General features: G+C 28.6%; 1 protein-coding gene across 6 annotated transcripts in view; it reads left to right on the plus strand.

The window, feature by feature from the left end:
- Positions 1-9,869, plus strand: part of Acn (Acinus) — a 56,779-nt gene extending 46,910 nt beyond the window's left edge. For 2 of the 6 annotated variants that reach the window (XM_067288702.1, XM_067288704.1), the window contains exons 10-12: positions 4,611-4,720; positions 8,140-8,286; positions 8,371-9,869. In XM_067288702.1, coding sequence (XP_067144803.1) covers positions 4,611-4,720; positions 8,140-8,286; positions 8,371-8,415 — 302 coding nt within the window. In that variant the 3' untranslated portion in view covers positions 8,416-9,869. The remainder of the gene's footprint in view (positions 1-4,610; positions 4,721-8,139; positions 8,287-8,370) is intronic. The other 4 variants (XR_010883035.1, XR_010883036.1, XR_010883037.1 and 1 more) reach the window with 4 other exon arrangements.

Raw genomic sequence — 9,869 nt, forward strand, 5'->3', positions numbered from 1 at the left:
TTAGCATCTTCATTTGTTCTTTTTATAATGCAAGAACAAGTTATATGGTGGAAACGACCTTTTTCTTGTTTTCTCTGTCTCAATATGTTTGTAGATTGTTAGATTATATTTTTTCAAAACTTCTATATTAGTTAGGTTTTGTTTGTTGATTTTTAAGTTAGGATTGAGAATTCCTAACATCAGCTACAGAAAATAGACACTAAATTATCTTAAAAATATTTTATAAGCTTTACTTTGATCTAGATCAGTATCAGAAATGTTGATCTAGATCACAGTAAAGGATTCATAATTAAGTATATCATAGTAGGTCATAGTTAATTAAATTGGGAGTAAACTATTAAAAGTGTATCATCATTTAACAAAGTTTTAAATTCTATTAATTTAAGAGTCTGCCTGTGGTCTGCAGGCAAGCTTGAATTACTTTAGCAATTAAAACTTTGTTCAATGATGATACACTTTTAATACAGTGAAACCTGATTAACTCAAATCTGTTCGGGAGAAAAATTTGGACTTTGAGTTAAAAAATTTTGAGTTATAGAGATTTGGCTAAAAATAAATAATTTTGTGCATTGGTTTATTGGTGACCCATGATAAACAATCCATATGATATTTCTGTGGGTCTTATTACTTAGAATCAATATGTCAATGTAAACCTTCATGTTGTCCAAAAACTCAAATACTTTCCTGAATGGTTGATCCATTTTTTAAATTGTAATGTTTTCCACCTAGAATCAATTTTTTTTTTATTTTTTATCACCAACATACCACTCTCTACAGTTGTTATATTTTTAAAATTTTGCTGCAAAGGTTAAAATTTTTACATAGAATCGGACTATAATTTTTTTTTCTAACTTAATTTATCAAAAGTCCATTTATTTATAACATCAGCTAGTCAGAGAAATCCATCAGCAATTAAATAAAACCAAAAAAATTTATAAATCTTGAGGATAGCTGAAATCTGACATATCATGTAATAACTTAAGCCTTGCCCAATGTCATGTGACATAATGTTTGTTTTTGGGTGACAGTTTGAAAAAATTGTAGATTATAAATTCCTACTGTTGCCTGTCTGCCCTTTCTTAATCTCAAGAATACAGTTAGACAGATGAAAGCTGAGACCACATATGGAAAGCTTAGCGCCACAAGCTAAAACCAATTAATTACGAGGACAATTTTTTTTAAGCTCTGATGGTCCATAAAACAAAGACAAGTGTAAATAACAAAATGAATTTATTACCAAAAGTTAGGAACAAACATGGTTACTTTTTGATGTAATCACCGTGAAGATTGGGGCATTTGTCATATGAGCTTGGATATTGTGGACAAGCTTTTCCATCCCCTTGTCATAGAACTTTGCTGCCAATGACACGAGATGAACCCTAATGTTGCTTTGAAGATTGTCATTAGTCTCAAACTGTCCTGCTATCCACGTTTTCAGTTCAGGAAAGAGATGGAAGTCTTCAAACACCTTTAAACTCTTTAAACACCTAGCATATAGCCTCGATTTAGTGCCAAGCGACTTTCACCTCTTTCCTGAACAGAAAAAGTCGTTAGGAGGGCAGAGGTTTGAGACTAATGATGATCTTCAAAACAATGTTAAGGCCCATCTCAAGTCATTGGCGGCAACATTCTATGACAAGGGGATGGGAAAGCTTGTCCACAATATCCAAGCTTATATGACAAATGCCTCAATCTTCATGGTGATTATATCAAAAGTAACCATGTTTGTTCCTAACTTTTGGTAATAAATTCATTCTGCTATTTACACTTTTTTTTTTAATTTATGGGCGATCAGAGCTTGAAAAAAAACAGCCTATGTATATACAAACTTATTATGCAAACCAGAATTCAATTATTTCAATTCAAAAATTTTTCCCTGAAAGGAGTTAGATGATGAACATGACTTCATTGTTAACAGAAAAAGTATGGTGTACAGGGTAAGACACTACTAATTTGAGGTAAAGAGCATATATTTTTTAATTAAATTAATTAAAAATATGATTAAAATTGCAGCCTGGCATTGTGACAGTGTCACAATAAATATTTGCTCATTAGTTGTACGTTTTCCAGTGCTTTATAGAAAGTTTCTGATTAGTTTTTCAATAGTTGAGCGTTAATTATATTATTTAAATTAATTTTAAAATTTTGGAGAGTTTATGAAAATACTGTGTCAAAACCCAATTCAAGTTAACCAGTTTGATTTAGCATGTAAATCCCCATGCTAGATGATAGGGAAAAGAAAATGACTTCAAGTTAAACAAGTTCCATTGTAGTTTACTTCCAATTTAATTGTTTCCACATGTATTCAATACATGCTTTTAGATTAATTATGTTATAAATAACACATTATATCCAAATGTTGGTAATACTTAGAGAGGTTTAAAAAAGATTATGCCTACATAATTTAGTGGTTCATAGAATTTTTTTATTTTACTGGTCCTTGAGCTTAAAATAGTTGCAAGATGCTGATCTAGATATATCCGTAAAAGTAATCTTCTAAATTAAATAATTGAATTTTTAAAAATAATGAATGAAATTACTATAAATTTAAAGTTATTCACAAGAGTAATATAAAAAATTAACTCATGTCCAATATATTATGTATACTATACAAAATGTAGTTTTTCGATATTTTTTATTTCACAAATTTTGGCCAGGCTGTTGTGATGTATAGTAGCCAAGATAAGTCTTAAGTTAGCATATAATTGGTATAGATCAGCGTTTCTCAAAGTGGGCGATAATGCCCCCTTGTGGGCGGTGAGTAAATCTAGGGGGGCGCTGGAGGCAGGGTACTGAACGGTGATCAAAGGTAAAAGTTCCCTTTCCTCTGTCAAACAGATAAGAGGAAACATTGCATTTAATGGTTTCCAGATGTCGAGAACAATGTACGGTAAAGGCACAAAGTGTGAGATTCATAGAAAAGTTTTCCTAAGAATATTTCCAATCCTCTCTCACACTGGGGGCATTGGGTATAACTTTATGGAACAAAGGGGGCGGTGGATCAAAAATGTTTGAGAATCACTGGTATAGATTGTATGAATTTAACCTGATTTGAGGCTCAGCTTCTAGTTGATGTTCATAATAATCTAAGCTGGAATAGTATATAAAGACAGTGAACACACCTTAAACACTTTCCAGTAAAAAAAATTTTATAAAATGTAATTTAATAGTATGTTCCAAAAATAGAATCTTTATTTAAAAACCTGACAAAGACTTATCAATCAGGCCAAAAACATTAGTTTTAATTAAAATAAATTACTGGAAAAGTGTGTTCAATGTCTTTATTTCCAGTTGAGATTTCTGAAACAATCCATAGCATGTTATAGATATAAAATTATCACATAAATATAATACATCTAGATAAAATATTAGAATGTGATAAAACTTTGTCTTATATATTTAACTTCTGCTAGTGCTAATTTGTCATTTTGTTTCTAATAACAGAATTAATTAAGGAAGCAAAATGAAAATAATTAAAATTTTATTATGGTAAAAACCTGCATACAGATATATCATTGGAAACAAATGTGGAACTATGAAACCTTTAAAAGTTTAGAGTGATGTACCTTCCTCATTTTATAATTATAATAATTAGGCCTGTAGATATTTTTTTTAGTTTTGTAAAATATGTAAAATTTAAACCAGCATGAACAAGTAGATTGTTACCAGATAAAATAAGTTTTACATGTAGTTAAAATGATTAAAACTGATATTGACTTGAACATACTGGAAATACTTATAATAAATACAGCCTGTACTTTCTTTAATTTCAAATGTATAGGCTAATTTAGCAGTTGTGTTTGCAAGACACCAATGGTTAACTGGAGGCAAATGGATATTTTTAAGTCAAAACTAAGTTATACTCTATTCACACTGTACATTTTAAGCAGGATTAAGATTTAAGCAGAATTAAGTTAAGTCGCATTGTCGAAAACAAGATTAACTACTCGTTCAAACACTAGGTAATTAAAGTGAATTATTTGCTTAGCCCTCAAGTGGGTGTATTCAATATTACATTTTAAATAAAATCAAACTTTTGCTTATTTTTCGTAAATCATCATAAATTAATTTATATTTAGTAATTTAAATTATAAATAACTTATTTAAAATGCATAAGACGTTAGTTAGGAATTGTTAACATTTATTATCAGTGTGGTGTCGTTGTCGTTGGCAGAACGATTATCTCAATATTTATAACACTTTAGCGATAGAACTGTGATAAGAATGGATTTTCGACAAATTTATACATATATATTTTTTTCGTAAACAAGAAATCTATATTATTATTTAAACTTCTTGTACCGACGCAGCATATACATGCTAACAGAGAAGAGTATCGTTTGTTCGAACATTTGTACCTGTACATCTGCTTTTGCCATTATTTTTGAACTTGTGGCGGACCTCGTGGAAATCTTGAAGCGACTTAAGCTTCTTTGACAAAGCGATTTAAGCTGAGCTGGTTGTTGGTAGTTAAACCGGTTTAACGTTAAGTCAGTTCCGTTCATATTTCATACCTTAATCTGGCTTAGTCATTTAAGCTGGCTTAAAATGTACAGTGTGAATAGGGTATTACAAACTACTAAAATTTTCAAATAATTTTTTATTTACAGATTCAAAGAGAAAACAAGAAGAAGAAACACCTGCCAAATTACTGGATGATTTGTTTCGTAAAACCAAATCTACTCCTTGTATTTATTGGTTACCATTAACTGAAGAACAGGTAAATTTTTTATTGCTGTGTTATATTAAAGTAATAATTATTATTGTAATTACAAAAAATTTTAATATAAGAAAATCATTTTATGTTTCTACTTGTAATAAGAACAAAAACTTTTAAACAATTGAGATTTGCTTCAAACAGAATAATAATTCTCCAAAAGAAAAATAATTAATTTTAAATTTCTATAACTTCAAATGAAGTTAGCCTGACTGCCTTGCTCAGACTACAAAAAAAAATTGAGCATGAAAAATATCAATTAAATATTACATTCATAATTAATTCACTGACAGTTCAAAACAAACTTTCATACATTTTTATTCTTATTATTTTCATGTTAATCTCCTCCATTGTACAACTATTTCAAAATTTCACTTATTGTTTTTAGATTTACTAGAAATTTATTCAACACATCACTCAGATGAAGCTTCAAGCTTTATAAAATTAATATATTTATAATGTGACATGGCTTTGTTAGAACACAATTGTGAGATCCACAAATTAAGGGATTAATTATTTTAAAATATTATAAAAGAACATTTTATTTCTTGATAAAATTTTAACAAAATGGATAGGAATTTTGCATTTCCGAGAGAGAAAGGAAGCGAACTTCCTTTCTCTTTCTAAGCTGACTAAAAACTACTCACTGTCCTATGACAATGAGTCAGTTAGCCATCCCTATAAAAAGGGGCATTTCCCCGTCATTCTGGGCAGATCTCCGTAAGAAGGTTGCCATATATAAATTTGCGCAGTTCATCGGAGGTTCAATGAAACCCAAACTGGCCACATAAGTGCATGTAGAAAACATAAACCTTGATGCATACTAAGCGCATGGGAGATTGATTCATCCCATTCTGCATTCTCCAGAATATTTATCAATACGCTGATACTTAAGATCAAACCTCAAGTGTGAAGGTAGTATAATATTAGAATGTTTGTAAGCTCTCTCTTAGGTATAGCATTTACATGAGGCATAGAAATATAGGTATAGTTAGATACAAGCTCGTTTAAATTCCATTGCATCTTCCAATGTTATCTTATGTCGTATTTAGAGATATATATATACATATACTGTAGTTTGTTTCATTTATTCATTAAATATTTGTTGTGTTGTTTATTCGACTTCTCTCATTCATTGAGCTAGGACTATTTACCACTCACGCAACGCTCATAAAAATAGCCCTTCTTTTTTAATAATAGTTTACGGTTTATAGTTAGTGTGTCCACAAAATTGACTATCTGGTGTCAGGAGCCAGACAGGAGATGGTGGTTATATGATCATCTAGTCTCCACAATTTTTTCACTCATAGAAAGCCATCCTTTAATGCAGAGGACCAGTTTACCTGACTGGACAGCAGATTAAGTGGTATACAAGTACATTCCAAACTCTGTACACCCAGCCAGCTCCTCACACAATGAAAAAAAATGTATAAAGATGCCTTTTTTTTTTTTTTTTTTTTTTTTTTTTTTTGTTTGCTACTCATAATTATTTAGTAAAGAACTATACCAGAAACAAAGAAAATTACTCTATGAATATTGTTTTACATTAGATTTTTTGGTCATTAAATGATAAAAGTGTGTAATGCATATTATTTTCTTCAAAATTATGCATTTTTTTTTTAATTAATGAATAAAACACAATAAAAATAATAATTCACAAAATGAAATATTTTAATTTATTTGTATTGTTTTAAAAATTGAGATAAGGTATTGTATTCTGAATTATAATATAGTGCTTTTTCTTGAGTTTTAGAAAATTAGTGGTTTTTTTTTTTTTTTTTTTTTTAAATAAAAACTGGCATAATGTAAGTCATGGTATTATTTCACTTTTTCATAGCAATCAAAAGATTACTGACTCCTATCCTAGATTAATGTAGATATGCATATTCCTTTTAATTTTTTTAAAGAATTAGAATAATTTTTCAATATTCTTAAACAAAATTAAATCAGTCTAGACACAAAATTTAATATAAATGGAGGGTTTTTTTTATCTTATCTAACAACATGGCTTATATGTAATTCATGTCATTAGACTTTTGATTATCTGGCCTATTGCCATTCTGTTAGGCTGTGTAATTGAAACATGTAAAGTTTAAATCTGAAAAGATTAAAATATACCTTCAGATTATGAAAGTTTTAATTAATTATATTTAATGATATTTTAATTAATAGAGAAGATATGAATATAACATTGTTAAAGACAGTGTTCATTTTTTTTCTCTCTCTCTCTTTAGTTCTTACATGCATGTTTTTATTCAGACTATTTCTTCAGTTGGGGAATTTTATAAGATAGGCTATATTTCTGAAATTATAGGCACTTCCAGAAATTGTAGTACTTTCTATTTAGAATAGAACTATTAGATAGTTAAAAAAAAATAGAAGCACTCCTTGTCAAATAGAAGCATTCAAATACTTATATGTAAGAGGAAGCAAACTTAAACCTATACTTTTAAAATTTGTCAATGGATATGCAGTGCCTGAGACTCATTGTCAACTTAACTCATTCAAATTTTTTTTAAAGTTTATGGAATAAATATTGCTACAAGGGATTCCAAAAAGATGATGAAATTTCAGTTTTTAACACTAGATGAATGGAGGATTGAAATTATTAGAATATAATATATTGATAGAATAGCTAGTTTTAAATACAGAACAAGAAATAGAGGAAATGAAAATGATATTGAAATTTTGTAACAAAAACTACACAGGGTATTAAGAAATAAATTTTTAAAAATTATTTCAATTTTTTAATTAAAATATATAAACAACACACAAAATAAAAACATTTCTTGTACTTTAAAGAAAAGTGAGACCATACACTTAATATACATTGGACAAACTATCCATAACTCAATGAACAAACAAAGTAATGAGTTAAAGTATGTGTATATAAAATAATTTATATTTTTTTTATATATATAATTCTTTTGGTATTTTATGAAAAATTTGCAAGAATTACACAATAAATATATATATTATAACCATCTTCCTTACAAAGTAATGTATTTTTAGATACACGTGTGTTTTCCATGCTCATTTTTATTGTAGACAAAGAGCATAAGATATAAAATATTTGTCACTTTTAAAAATACATTTTTTTGTTGAGCATCGTTGCAAAAGACAACTAGTCATAACTATTTCTTTTACAGTCAGTATCACTAGTTATAGACATTGTTGTTTATTCCTTTGTTTTTTTAATGTTTCTTCTTGTATTCATTTAGTTATATTGTGATAGTGCTATACTTTGATATTACAAAAAAATCAATTGATTAAAAAATTTTCATAATATTATGTATCAAGTCAAAAAGTGGGTTATGGATATGATTACATATTTTAAGAATTACTATTTATACTTTTCTCATTTAAGAAAAGAGACATAAATTTTACTTATTGAGTTAAACAAAACTCTTCATGTTTGTTAGATACATCAGCGAGAGCAAGAAAGAAAGCAGCGACAGATTGAAAGAGAGAAGAGAAGACAGCAAAGAGATCAGGAAGATAGAGAAAGAGAAGAAGCTGAACGATTACAAAGGCAAAAGGCTAGAGAAAATCGTTCAGGGAAAGATAAAGTAAAAATTTTTACAATATACTATTAATTATTATAAACATAATTGATTTTAAAAATTCTAAAGTTGTTTATTGTACTGTTTCAGGAGAATGCTCAGCAGAGCAGAAGTCCACTTGGAAGGAAACGTTGAAGATAACCTTTCAGGAAAGTTCAAACCATCGTCCGGCCTCCTGGCATTAAGTTCATCATGGATAGCTGGAAGAAGGTAGTAGCAGGTGGTCCCAGTTTTGTCTTTGTTTTCTCAGGATGGAATTGCAAAACAAAAACACTTAATTAATAATTTTGAGTTATTATTAGAAATTGAGGTTTATTAGAAAAGCATCTATTATATATTAATTATTTTCATTATATAAGTAATGCCAAGTATGAAGTGCAAATGAAATTATATATCATTAAAGGCTGATTCATTAATTTTTTTAAGATACTTCGTGTGTGTATAAATGATCAATTTTGAAAATATTTATAATATGCAGATTATTTATATCTTATGAAAATTAAATTACATTAATTTAAGGATCAACTAAAAAAAGAGTTCATATTAAAAAATATTCAAATCAATACATAAGAGAGGTAAGATTAATTTTAAAAAATGATAAGAGGAATATGTATAAAACATTATTCTTCTTATCATTTTTTATTTTTACAGTTTTTAAAATTACCAGCTGTGAATAAATTTGATTAGTTTTATATGAAAATTCATATGTCAAAGTTAAGCCAATACATTTGAATTCAGAAAATGTTTTATTTTCAAAACTAAAAATATAAACTGCTGAAATGTTTCACACAAGAAATTACTATTTGACAATAAAAAAAATTGTTTATTTTATATATAATCCAGGGATGTAAGTATTTTATATCTATTCATTTTGTTATTTATTTCAATAGTTGAATTAATTAATTAATAATAGTAAGTAGACTGATTTATATTTTAAATTGAGTAGTATTTATTATAAATGCAATTCCATCCTGAGTCCCAATCCAACTGTCCAGGTACTAGAAGATGCAACAACCAGGAGGCCACATTATTATTATTTTGTATATGACCTACAGATGTCCTTTTGCAGATGAGCAGTTTCACTGTTAATGGCCATGCGATTCAATCCCGAAGATGTTTGCCCACGCAGTCCCATCTGTTACCCAGTTCGTTGTCATATTTGGTGGCAGGAACTGCACCCGAATATTAGTGAATAATACCCCCACAAACGTGGGAAGAGATGGCTTACCCAGATGTATGAAGTCGGTCAGCAATGAACACTTTGCAAAACATAAGTGTTTCTTCATGGTGTTGGTAGTAGCATTTCAAAATCACATACAACAAGCAGTCGATCAGCTTTTACGAAGTTTTTGCATAAAAACTTATTAAAAAAGAAAAAAGAAAGAAACATTCTTCGTTTTTGTAAATAATCAACACCTGGGTTTCACAGTAAGAGTGTAGGTTATAAATCTGCATCAAATGTTCAATTGCATCGGTATCATGGACACTTCACTCTCTAGTTGAAAGCATCATTTGAGTGTTTGATGAACAACATGTATAATTTTTATCTATTTCAAAATAAAACTTTTAGATGTTCTGTTAATAACTGA

This window comes from Centruroides vittatus, unplaced genomic scaffold, assembly GCF_030686945.1.
Source record: "Centruroides vittatus isolate TY-2023 unplaced genomic scaffold, ASM3068694v2 scaffold_899, whole genome shotgun sequence".
NCBI classification, from domain to species: Eukaryota; Metazoa; Arthropoda; class Arachnida; order Scorpiones; family Buthidae; genus Centruroides; species Centruroides vittatus.